This window comes from Perca flavescens, chromosome 8 (genome assembly GCF_004354835.1).
Source record: "Perca flavescens isolate YP-PL-M2 chromosome 8, PFLA_1.0, whole genome shotgun sequence".
Lineage (NCBI taxonomy): Eukaryota > Metazoa > Chordata > Actinopteri > Perciformes > Percidae > Perca > Perca flavescens.
The window spans coordinates 3,938,641-3,950,759 of NC_041338.1; the positions used below are offsets into that span (position 1 = coordinate 3,938,641).

General features: G+C 40.8%; 2 protein-coding genes and 1 long non-coding RNA gene across 3 annotated transcripts in view; 1 reads left to right on the plus strand and 2 right to left on the minus strand.

Moving 5' to 3' along the window:
• Nucleotides 1–2,048: 2,048 nt before the first annotated feature.
• Nucleotides 2,049–3,859, minus strand: LOC114560325 (uncharacterized). The gene is made up of 3 exons (XR_003693174.1): nucleotides 3,651–3,859; nucleotides 3,452–3,549; nucleotides 2,049–2,767 (listed from the first exon to the last, which is right to left on the minus strand). It is a non-coding gene; the product is annotated as an uncharacterized LOC114560325 (long non-coding RNA).
• On the plus strand, nucleotides 3,850–8,188 carry hsbp1b (heat shock factor binding protein 1b). The gene is made up of 4 exons (XM_028585620.1): nucleotides 3,850–4,104; nucleotides 5,366–5,432; nucleotides 6,687–6,813; nucleotides 7,458–8,188. The coding sequence occupies exons 1-3, from the start codon at nucleotides 4,060–4,062 to the stop codon at nucleotides 6,806–6,808; spliced, it is 234 nt and encodes a 77-aa protein (XP_028441421.1). The 5' UTR covers nucleotides 3,850–4,059; the 3' UTR covers nucleotides 6,809–6,813; nucleotides 7,458–8,188.
• Nucleotides 8,189–8,318: 130 nt separating this feature from the next.
• zgc:173742 (DNA topoisomerase I, mitochondrial) overlaps nucleotides 8,319–12,119 on the minus strand; it is a 51,660-nt gene continuing 47,859 nt past the window's right edge. The window contains exons 19-20 of the mRNA XM_028585617.1: nucleotides 10,228–10,377; nucleotides 8,319–8,673 (exon numbers count right to left, since the gene is read on the minus strand). Coding sequence (XP_028441418.1) covers nucleotides 8,571–8,673; nucleotides 10,228–10,377 — 253 coding nt within the window. The 3' untranslated portion in view covers nucleotides 8,319–8,570. The remainder of the gene's footprint in view (nucleotides 8,674–10,227; nucleotides 10,378–12,119) is intronic.

The following is a 12,119-nucleotide window of genomic DNA, read 5'->3' on the forward strand; positions in this document are numbered from 1 at the left end:
CCATATGTGTTTGTGTTATGTGGTGAATGTGAAAATGAACTGCTACCTCCACATTACCACAAAGTAATGAAATACGTGTGGCAGGGCACCTTTAATGTTTTTAAGTTAAGCACGCCAGTATTTTCCTTTTCCTACATTGTGTAAAGTCAGAAAATATAATTGTACTTACTGACTGATTAGTCTGTCAAATTTTGTTTATCTCATTACAATTTTGATGAATTGTTTTATATTAATTTAGTAAAACATTTGCCAATTAAAGCTTCAACACCATTACAACCTGTTTGTTTTGCTTCTTTGTTTTTCAAAATGAATTGATGGAGCAAATTATTAAGTAATCAAATAATAGTGTTAAAGGTCCCATGGCATAAAAATTTCACTTGATGAGGTTTTTTAACATTAATATGAGTTCCCCCAGCCTGCCTATGGCCCCCCCAGTGGCTAGAAATGGTGATAGGTGTAAACCAAGCCCTGGGTATCCTGCTCTGCCTTTGAGAAAATGAAAGCTCAGATGGGCCGATCTGGAATCTGCCCAGAGAATTTGGCGCCCCCCATGAGAAAGAGAGAGATATCATGGCTTGAAAACAAGCGAAGCATGGCAGTTGGTCAAGGCCACACCCCCACCCTCCACTTTGGGGACCACTAAGGTCTATATAAAAGAGACTTCAGATACAGTATTAGGGGACCACTAAGGTCTATATAAAAGATACTTCATATTCAGTATTAGGGGACCACTAAGGTCTATATAAAAGAGACTTCAGATTCAGTATTAGGGGACCACTAAGGTCTATATAAAAGAGACTTCAGATTCAGTATTAGGGGACCACTAAGGTCTATATAAAAGAGACTTCAGATACAGTATTAGGGGACCAGTAAGACCTATATAAAAGAATCCAAAAAGCACCATGTCATGGGAACTTTAAATCACTCAACAAGCAGTGCATGCAGTATATGCACATATCCAGTCATGCACATGCTGTACAGGCAGGGGCGGTCACATATGTGAATAGAACAGGTAAACATACACGTAATGTATGTGCTACTATGTACAAACACTGACTCTTAACTACTCTGCTTATTCTGGTCATTAGGTCAGCTGGAATACAAGTGTGGGGAACCCTAGTTATTTCATTTAAGAAAAATGTAATAATAATATCATTTTAATAAGTAAGTTCTTATACTGTACTTAATGAATATTTTACCTGTGCAGAACACGCACACCTGGACCATGCAAATAACGTTCTATCATTACACAGACATGAGCGGTAATGTAGGCTCACACATTTACAGAAAGGTGGAGACGTGTGCTTTATGAATCAGCAGCCACATAGCCAGACGGGGATGACAGGCGGGGAATGGAAGTCACAGATGTAGAAATAACCCATAGAGAGAGAGAGACCAAGTGGAGTGCAAGGAAAGGTTAAATGGCCAGTAGCCAGTGAAAGCAGAGATGACAGGTATTGGGGGCAACAGCTGAGGTGTCCCGGCTGCCACAGTGTCAAGATAACAAGTCAAAACGTAAGTCTGTGTTCTACAGGTTCTTCACTCGGGAGTGTTCACAAAGTTGAACGTATTACCAAGCTGTCCTGTCTGCAGCCCAACTAGTTCAGGTACTCTAATCCTTAAAATACTGGTGTTTTTGTGCCAAGTGCTAGCAGGCATTCTTGAAGGGATGATTACATCAACAAAGGTTAGCGATTGGCTCGTTCTCCAGAGCACCCTCCAGAACAAATAGAGTGATTCATTTCAGACAATGTGATTTAGTAATACAGACAAACAACTCCTTGAAAGTGGGAATGGCACATGAGCATGTTGGATGTAACAGTCACTATGTTTCTGTACGTACACAAAACCATGACCTACAAATTCTGAGCAAATAATAATAATAAAATAATAACTTTTATTGATATAGCGCCTTTCATGAAACCCAAGGACACTGGCTAAGCTAAAGGAGGTTGTAGGCTGTGGTAAACAAGTGGTGTTTCAGGAGTTTTTTGTTTGTTTTTTTAAATGTCCAAGGATGTAGCATTTTGGATATCTGCAGGGAGGGTGTTTCAGAGGGATGGGGCTGCAACACTAAAGGCTCTGTCTCCAAAGGTGCAGGGAGGAGGACGGAGAGGTACTGTGGGGCCAGGGCATGGAGGGATTTGTAGGTGCGAAGTACACTCAAATAGTGAGAAGTACAGGAAATCGGTGTGGCGTGATTCAGTTGGAACAGTGTTATTCTTCTTGTGGCTGTGTAATATCACTTAACAGTATGATTGTAGTGATATTTTCACTTCAAAATCTAAAACAGAGGCTTAGCATAAATATAAACTCCTTTACATACAGTATGTGGCATTCAGTGTCAGCTGACAAGTCACTCAGTATAGCAAGACAGCCTGTCAACACCTTTTTTCAGTAAAAAATGCTTTAGTCATGACAAAATTGAAGAAGAAAAAAGCTCAACGGCAGTTTCTCGGCTAGTAACTTGTTATCACACTTGGTGTAGGCTATGATTGCTGCATAGGATTGCTGATAGTAGGATATTTCAACACAAGAGATGCAGCTGTAGTTGGAGCACCGAGAGTCAACCAGAAGATGAAGTGGGTCTGATTACTCATTAGACATCTGTCATTTTGCATAACTCAGCTGTAAGTAAGGACGTCAATATATTCCAGCCAAGACCTCTCTGCTTTGGGGGATTGAGCCAGGCAGGTGGATCTGGCGGAGCAAAAGCCAATTCTCGAGTGATCCACACCTCAGTGTACTGTACGTCTCCCTGTTCTTTCTGTAGAGTTAAAAGCAAAGATTAATGCAAAGAAAATGACAAACTGGAGCGTAGCCCTTTAACACAATCCAGAGTGTATATTTTTTACAAGGTTTCCTACAGTGAAAGATTACTCAAGAATTTAACAATCCAGCTATTTCAGCCATTTCCTTCTGCCTGGTTGTCTGAGTAAAACTATCACGCCCACAAACCACAGTAGTAATGTGTTAGGCCACCTCTAGTAACAGGACATGCTGTTATGTAAGCAAAGCATAGCTCCATAGGGTTGGGTTACTAGCATGCCTGAACATACAGGCATCAATTTTGGGCTATGGGGGAAACTACAGTAACAGCACAAAAGGAAACAGCTATTAAACAGTCTGACACTGTAAGAGATTGATATTAGAATAGATAGTACCTACACTGTCATATATTGATATTAGAATACAGAGTAGGTTAAACGTGTGTAATGTCAAATGCACTACTCCAAAACCTACAACAACAAAAAAACAACCTCTGAGAGTCCGCGTCTTTGTTCTAAAAAGGGTCAATTTTTGTTTTTTAGAAAGCGCGCTCACAACACGCACTTTGTGATAACTGCTCCGATAATGCATCGCCCTTGATACAGATGTTATATCTGCCTGTGTGGAAGAATGTAAGATTCAACGGTTTACAGGTTAACCATGGGCAACTTCCATCACTTACCAGACGCCTTCATTCACTTTCCTTCACCTTTTATCACCTCGGTTCCCCGATATGTCAATGGTTCCCCGGCGGCTCCGACTTTTAAATCCCAACTCGTTCTGAAGAGAGGGGGGACGTGCATGCGCGTGAAGGCACACATACACACGCGCGCGCACACACACAGATACATACACAGTTTCACTATTATTTTCAGACTTACCAAATTCCAGCATTAAACATGCATGTCGTAACGGCACTTAATGGGATGAAGCCTTTGGTGAATAAGTGCTTGGGGTGAGTGCTGTTTATGATCTTCTTGACATGCTTCTTGAGGCCATAAAGGGTTAAAGAAAACTACTAAAGTAGTAGCCTACCAAAGAGGTTGATACACGCTCCCCCCGTTAAAAACTCAATTGTCCACATGTCTTAGCATCGCCACCCAGCTCTCGCGAGACTCTCTCTGTTGTAGAACAGCTGACTGTGCGGTGGGTGGTGGTGCGAAGGACTGCTATCTATTTCAAACAGTTAGCTAGCTACAAGGCTACAACACCTGATAGTGAATACAAAACTGTAGACAGCGTTTTGAATTTTTATTCTGTTCGGGCACTGATAGTGATTTACACCACAACATGGCGGAGACGGATCCCAAGTCGGTGCAGGACCTTACCAATGTGGTGAGTCGTGGTCGTGATGGCAAGCTAGCGTTCGCTACAGCAGCCTAGCTAGCTAGCTAGGCCATTGCTAGCTAGCTAGCTAGCTAGCTAGCTAGCAATGGCAAAAGGAATGCTAGCTAGCTAACTGTGGCAAGCTATCGTTAGCGAACGTTAGTTTGCGACATTTGTAGCATTTCGTGTTATTTATGTTTGTATAACTAAATATGTCAGTTGGCTCGGTTTGTTCAACCGGTTTACCAACGCCAGAACGTCCTACCTTTTTGTTTAGTACGTTATGTAACGTTAAGGGTCAGTTTGGCTTTTACGTGACATCACAACATCACAACCGAGTAATTGGCGTTTGCTAGCTAGTTACTTGACAAGTTTTGCGTTGTGTAACGTTAGCTACTTCTCTTTAGAGTCGCTTGTTCTAATAGTAATGGTCAATTCCCAATGCATCATATTGGATAAAGTGCAGTTTCACTCCCAGAACGTTGAATTCCAGCTACTTATTCTATTAAATACACGGCAAATGTAGTTGGTAATGTTTCTGAGTGTTGTCATGGAGATGAACACCTGTCGGGGTTGTAACTACATTATCCCTTAATGAACGTTACCCTCCTAACCCTTTAACAATCCTCTGGGGTAGGGTTTTTCCCCATATTTTGTTCCTGTATTATTTTTTTTCTATAGTTTTGTTTTCACAAGAATTGTCGAGTAAAGCTTTTCATTTCCAATTATTATCCTCGAGGACGCCTACAGTTATGAACTGTTTTTATTGAGGATTTTATTTAACCTTCATTTTATCAAGCTTCCTTGGAGTACCTCTTAACCACAGGTCTTTGGTATCTGAAACATACATTGGGTGAAACTGTTGATCAGTGTCGGGGGGCACAGACAATGCTTTAAAAACCACTGTTATAGAGCCACATTATGGTATGACAGCAAAAAAATGCACCAATACAGAATAGTATAATTTGATTGGGCTATTGTTTTGCACGTAGCTTACTGCAGTGAAATAAAGAATCATATCCCATGGTTACTGAGCTTTTACATTGTTGTCAAGGAAACCAGATACTTTTTTGGTGTCATTGTCTTGCTGCCTTTTTAAACCATTCATAGATCACAGGCATGATGCATGAGAGTGGGAGTGCTGATGTTTTTTGTTTTTTTCCAGTGGCAGAGGTATTGTTAATAGTCAGTAGTCCACTGCCAGTGTTATTGCTGAAACCCTCTTGATTGTGGTTTAGTTGTGACAGTATTTGTGCTGTTTGTTTCACAGGTCCAGACACTGCTGCAACAGATGCAGGACAAGTTCCAGACCATGTCGGACCAGATCATCGGGAGGAATATCCTAACTAACCTAACTATAGAGCAAGGGTTCTGGTGTGTCTGTCCTTCGCATATCTTAAGAACCGTTAATCCTATCTACTTGACACATGGCAGGTATATTGCCGTTTTGTAATTGCGACACGTTCAATATTACTAAATGTTGAATCAACAAGGGAACATTGCTCTGCGCATGTCTTCAGAGCTCTGCAGACTGACCCGAGCATCTCTTCTTGATTCATCTCTCTTGATTCGACAAGGTGCTGGAAGCATTCTTTAGAAATGTTGGCCCATATTGATAGGAGAGCATCTTGTAGTTGATGGAGATTTGTGGGATGCACATCCAGGGCATAAAGCTCCCGTTCCACCACATCCCAAAGAAGTTCTATTGGGTTGAGATCTGGTGACTGTGGGGGCCATTTTAGTACAGTGAACTCATTGTCATGTTCAAGAAACCAATTTAAAATAATTAGAGCTTTGTGACATGGTGCATTATCCTGCTGGAAGTAGCCATCAGAAGATGGGTACATGGTGGTCATAAAGGGATGGACATGGTCAGAAACAATGCTCAGGGCTGTGGCATTTAAGGGGCCTAAAGTGTGCCAAGGAAACATTCCCCACACCATTACACCACCATCAGCCTGCCCAGTGGTAACAAGGCATGACGGATCCATGTTCTCATTCGGTTTATGCCAAATTCTGACTCTACAATCTGAATGTCTCAACGGAAATCGAGACTCTTCAACTGTCCAATTTTGGTGAGCTTGTGCAAATTGTAGCCTCATTTTCCTATTTTTAGTGGAGGAGTGGTACCCGGTGGGGTCTTCTGCTGGTGTAGCCCATCCGCCTCAACGTTGTGAGTGTTGTGGCTTCACAAATGCTTTGCTGCATACCCTGGTTGTAACCAGTGGTTATTTGAGTCAAAGTTGATCTATCAGCTGGAATCAGCTGGCCCATTCTCCTCTGACCTCTAGCATCAACAAGGCATTTTTGCCCCCCAGGACTGCCGCATACTGGATGTTGTTCCTTTTTCAGACAATTCTTTGTAAACCCTACAAATGGTTGTGCGTGAAAATCCCAGTAAATGAGCAGATTGTGAAATATGCGATCAATTTTTCATTGATTTAAATGCATTAAGGCTTCAAATTTGAATAGTTTAATATAATAATAGATTGGTGTCTCAACGATTGCCTGATACTGACCTAGATATATTTTCACCCATTTCAGTGTAACTGAGTTTTTATGTTAATTATGTGCCTTAACTGCGTCTTCACTTGATGAGATGAGCACGCGCATTGATGACTTGGAGAAAAACATCGCCGACCTGATGACCCAGGCTGGTGTTGAAGAGATTGAGGCAGCACCTGAAAAGGCTAAAGAGGGACAAGGCTCTTAATGAAGGTAAGCAGTAGACACAGCTAGCCTTTAAAACACACCAGTATACCCAGAGAGCTTTTATTTAGCCTTTCATTTTTGCTTTAAAAAGGTGCACTGTGAGTTCCTGCATGGTTCAAACTAAACAGAGCAAGCTCGCCCCTCCCCCCGTTTCCATAACTGTCATGACTACCTGTCCCTAACCCCCCGCCATCTTGTCGGTGATTGGCTGGAGTGGTTTGTTGTATTTTGGTGCACAGCCTGTGCCTCTGGTGTTTGACGTTTACGACCCCTGTGTTGTCTCCTGAGACCGGGCTGTTTCACGGTGTATTCAGGGGGGCAGGCAGCTAGCGGATCAACGAGAGAGGTCTACGATTTGACACAAATTAAATTGTGCCGAAACCATGCAGGAACTCTTAGTGCACCTTTAAGGTCTTTGTGTCCCTCTTCTTTATTGACTCCTAATCTTAATATATAGACTTCAGAAGATTGGATGACTATTTTGCCATTACTTTTACATATCTCAGTTAATTGTTTAAGGATTTTGTGAGAATTTTTGCTTTGTCAGAAGTAAACGTGGCAAAATGCACAGAAAAATGTTTATAATGAATTCATCTTCTTTGAATCACTTTACAACATGGAGCATTTGTTTTGTGTGTCCCGACCCGCAGGCAGGTAACCCGGTGTGAAGTCGGTCCTATACCCAGGAGCAGCAGACTTTTCCATTCTGATAATGACTTCTATTGATTTGGTGTGTCGTCGTGTGAAATGCTTTTTTATATATTGAATATTGTTATAAACTGTTAGTTACGTAATGACTTGAAAAGTTGAACTTTATTTGTGAGCTAGAATAGTGCGATATGCCCTTCAGAACGTTTAAGTGCTCATGTGCAGGAATGCAACTTATGGATTTTTGTGCGCTGACCCGGAGGTTATGTCGATGCCTTCCTATATCAATTAAATCCCACGAGGCGATGGCTGATGGGGACAGTTTTGCCCTAGCCTGTGCTGAGAAGTACAACCAGCGGGCTAACGGGCCAGTGGAACCTCCACCCCTACCAACACGGGAAACTGGCACAGTGAACATCTGAAGCCTGTAGTGTTTTACAAACAGCACTGTTACTACCAAGGTGTGGGATGCATTCCAATTTCAACTCATTTTTCTTCTATTAAAAGTGATTTAATACACTGCTGTCTGTCATGTATTACATAATAAATATGTGGCCAGGTGCTGAGAATTTTTAATATAAATAACTCCTAGGTGCTCTGTGTTTTTCTGTATTTATTTTTTTTAAGCCAGAGTTGTATTTTATCATGCAAATGATCTGGAATGTCTCAGTGTTGCATGTTTGTTTTTTTTGGTCTATAGTGTTTATAATGTATTGAAATGACAAACAATGAATAATGTTTATTATTACAGTTAGGGTCAACTAAGCTTGGAAATTGGGGATTTAACCTTCTATAATTGTCCATAAGATGTTTTTAACTGTGTACCGAATTAGATGTATTTACAATGTCCGAGCAAAAGTGTGTCACTTCACTGCATAGTAGGAACCTTTATTCAAATTAGGGCAAACACAAAATTAACAAAAAAATAAGTGCCAAAAGCATTAAACAGAAATGAACATCAGTAAACAAAATGTGTCACAAAATTTCATGAAGTACAACATCAGTAGGCTATGAACATTATGAATGCAATATTAAAGTTTTGTATTATAAAGTGAATGGTTCCTTAATTGGATTTTAGCATCCGCTTATGAGACCGGGGTATTAGAATTGGAAAGTTAGAACTCAAAGTCCTCCTCTGTCATGTCGATGGCCCAGGCAAACTTGTCCCTTTGGCTCTTATTGTAGATTTTGTCTACAGGTACCTCCGTGTTCTTACACCTGGACGAATGGAAAAAAACGACTGTTAAGTGTACTCTTTCCAAAAATAAATACAGTTTAACCCACCAGTTAATCTAGCAGGTCTCAAAATCTTTTCTCTTAAAAGGAGGTATCCAGATGGAGAATATACTGTAATCACACTGATGGAATACAATCAATAGAAATGGGAAAAGGAAACCAATTGAAGGAACGAGCTATACGGGAGTGAAAATGTAGCCTGGATGCCAGCCGAACTTAGCCCCGCCCACAACATTTGAGGTCAGGAGGTTTGGTCTGAACTTGATCCGTTGTGGAGCAATTATGCTCCAACCAGAGCTGTTTGGACCAATCAAATTGTCAGGGCGGGCTTTAAACAATGATGGACAGTTGATCAACAGTAACGTAATCAACTGCGTCACCAAAGAGCGCTTGGGTTGAATTTGTTTACAACAAAGATGGCTGCCGCTGGAGTTTAGAATGTGTAGATTCCACCATCGCGTCTGTTATAGAAGATATCGACAGCGCATTCATTTTAAAAGAGAAACAAGGCATTTGTCGATGGGAAAGGCGTTTTTGCCGTCCTTCCTACAGGATTCGGCAAAAGTTTAATTTATCAGCTGGCCCCGATGGTCGCCAAGAAGATGGGGCGCGTACGTCACATACTCCGTTGCTCTGATTGGTTGGAGGTCTATCCAATTGAGTGCAGAGGCATTTTCTTTCCTGGTTCGGTTGAAACGCATAATCACAGCCAAATGGAGCAGTATCAGACTCATATTCTGACTAGAATCTGAGTATGACCACGTCAGGCTAGTGAAAATGATTTATTAGGCCTTAGAAACGCTGACCTTTTGAGCGCGTTTCGTACAGAGAATGGACTACAGACCACGGTGCGTCGACTGTTTGCCTGAAGATGAATAAAATATTGTAACAAATAACAATACAGAACATCATAGCTAAAAGTAACAATAGTTTTGCTTTAAAGAGGAAAACAATAGTATATACTGTATAGTGTAGAAAATGACTGGAGAACAACTAGCTTAATTTCCACATTATTAATTCCATCCAATATATTTTTGTGGAAACTAAGTTGTGTTCTGCATTATTGACCATCGGTAGCTAGCTTCCTGCTATTTTTGAGAATCCGTTTTAAAGCCAGAGCAAGGAACTTGTTATACACTCATATCTCTGATTATAGATCATAGAAATGAAAGTGAGTATAATGATCTGTTAATTTGTTATATTCTAAATGCTGTGCTGCTGTTCATTTTGGGTTCTTGTAGAACCAATGTCCTATTATTTAATAAGAGGGTTTGTGCCCACTTTTTTATCATTGATTTTGAATAAGAACCGGCTTCACGAAACCGGAAAGCCCAAAGTTAGGCCCAAAATTAGCTGGCTGACCCAAATCATCTTGCTTTGTGATACAGGCACCCAGGTGGAGGTGGTCCAGGTGGTTCTGATAAAATGGACAAACATGGTTTTTTCGGTGTGCTCTCATGTAGGCAGCGAGTGTGCACACATGTTTTCACCAAGGCATCACGGTTGGTTAGAGTGCCCGTGTTGGTTTCCACTCACCAAGCCACGCTGATGCGTGGGTCCAGGTAGTTGAGCTTGGAGGTACCCAGGGCAATCTGTTTGTTTTCTTCTCTGTCAGTCGCCTGGACCTCCATCTTCAGCAGCTGCTCCTCGCAGCGCTTCACTGCTGCCTTCTTCCGCTCCACCAGCCTGACCAAAAACACATACAAAAAGGCAGGTGCAACAGAGTGAAAAAAAAAAAAAGAAAGCGTCTTGATTCGGTCTTTCAATGTGAATTCTTACTGTGCTTTCATCAGTATGCAGCCTAATTCAGAAGAGGTTTTGTGTAAAATAACTACAAGTAGTAGCAAGTGCCTAGGGTTGGGCATCGAGAACCGATTCCAGTAGAATCGTTTCTTTATTGGAATCGTTTGGAGGATTTGATTTCAAATCCGATCATCGCTCCCTCATTTAAAATGCGCAAGTTTTGGTTTCCGTAGCGGCCAGGCGCTTGTTGTGTTGCAGCCTTGGAGCACAGTAAGCAGGGCTCTAGTCTGGCTTTATTTTACATTAAAAAAGCCCTGTAATACTCCAAACCACCATTGAATCAAAATAAAAAAAAAAAACTAACTTATATCAATTATCAATAAGTAGCTAAGTACATAAAACTGGACTTAAATTAACAGTTGTGGTTCTATATAGCATTATTATCGAAAGTAGTAAAGTTAGAACATTAGATACTTTATTATTCTGTAGTAAATTCAGGCAGCCTGATAGCTGTTAGCCTGTCAAGCAAATGTTGCCATCGACAGATAATTTAGCAAGAGGTTGATGGTCATTGAACACATCCTGCATATTGCAGCCCTTTCTGTCGTGCCCTGGAGGATATGTCTGCTGCATTACTCCAAAACCAATCACTTATACATTATACCAACAGGTATGGAGCTCAACCCAGCCATGGCTATGTGTCTGCTTCTCAATTGTTTGACGGGCGTAGTAACAATAACTAGGGGGCGTGGCTTTTGCAAACGGTCAATTGGAATCAGAAATGTTAAAATCCAAACGATGCCCAACGTTACAAGTGTCCAACCTGCAGAAAAGCTATGCATCTACCATTAAACAATACAATGGATGTTAGGACTGCAGCTATCGATTATTTTAGTAGCTGAGTATTCTACCGATCCTTCCATTGATTAATCGAGTAATCAAATAAGACATACGTTTGCTTTAAATTAAAATTAAAGTGGAATGGCCAAGAGTTGTTGGGCTGAACATGCAATAGGCGGTGTCCTACCCTGCCTAGGATATTTACACCAGCTGCAAGAATAAGGCTAGGAGAATCATTAAAGATCCAAACCACCCGGGGAACAGCTCTATCTCCCTGTGGAGGTCGAGAAGGAGGCTTCTACCCTCCGGCCACTGGGATTTTAAATGAGGACACTGCCTAGAACTGCAACCGCCCAATCATGCACACATTTATTATTATTATTATTATTATTATTACTACTACTACTACACTGTTTTGAATGCACAAATTCAAATTTAGGGAACTGAGGGGATAACATTTTACTGAAATTGTATTTTACAATTCTTTAAAAAAACTTCCAAAGAAATTGATTGATTGTAGGGCTGGGCAATATATCGATATTATATCAATATTGTGATATGAGACTAGACATTGTCTTAGATTTTGGATATCGTAATATCCTGATATGACATAAGTGTTGTCTTTTCCTGGTTTTAAAGGCTGCATTACAGTAAAGTGATGTCATTTTCTGAACTTACCAGACTGTTGTAACTGTTCTATTATTTGCCTTTACCCACCGTCATTATGTCCACATCACTGATGATTATTTATCAAAAATCTCATTGTGTAAATATTTTGTGAAAGCTCCAATAGTCAACACTACAACATCGTTGTGGTATCGATATTGAGGTATTTGGTCAAAAAT

Bases quoted from the DNA above. Each gene is read 5' to 3' on its own strand.
- hsbp1b (XM_028585620.1), top strand. From the start codon at position 4,060: ATGGCGGAGACGGATCCCAAGTCGGTGCAGGACCTTACCAATGTG. The intron at 4,105-5,365 runs GTGAGTCGTGGT...TTTGTTTCACAG, and splicing joins TGCAGGACCTTACCAATGTG to GTCCAGACACTGCTGCAACA. The intron at 5,433-6,686 runs ATATCCTAACTA...CTGCGTCTTCAC, and splicing joins GGACCAGATCATCGGGAGGA to TTGATGAGATGAGCACGCGC.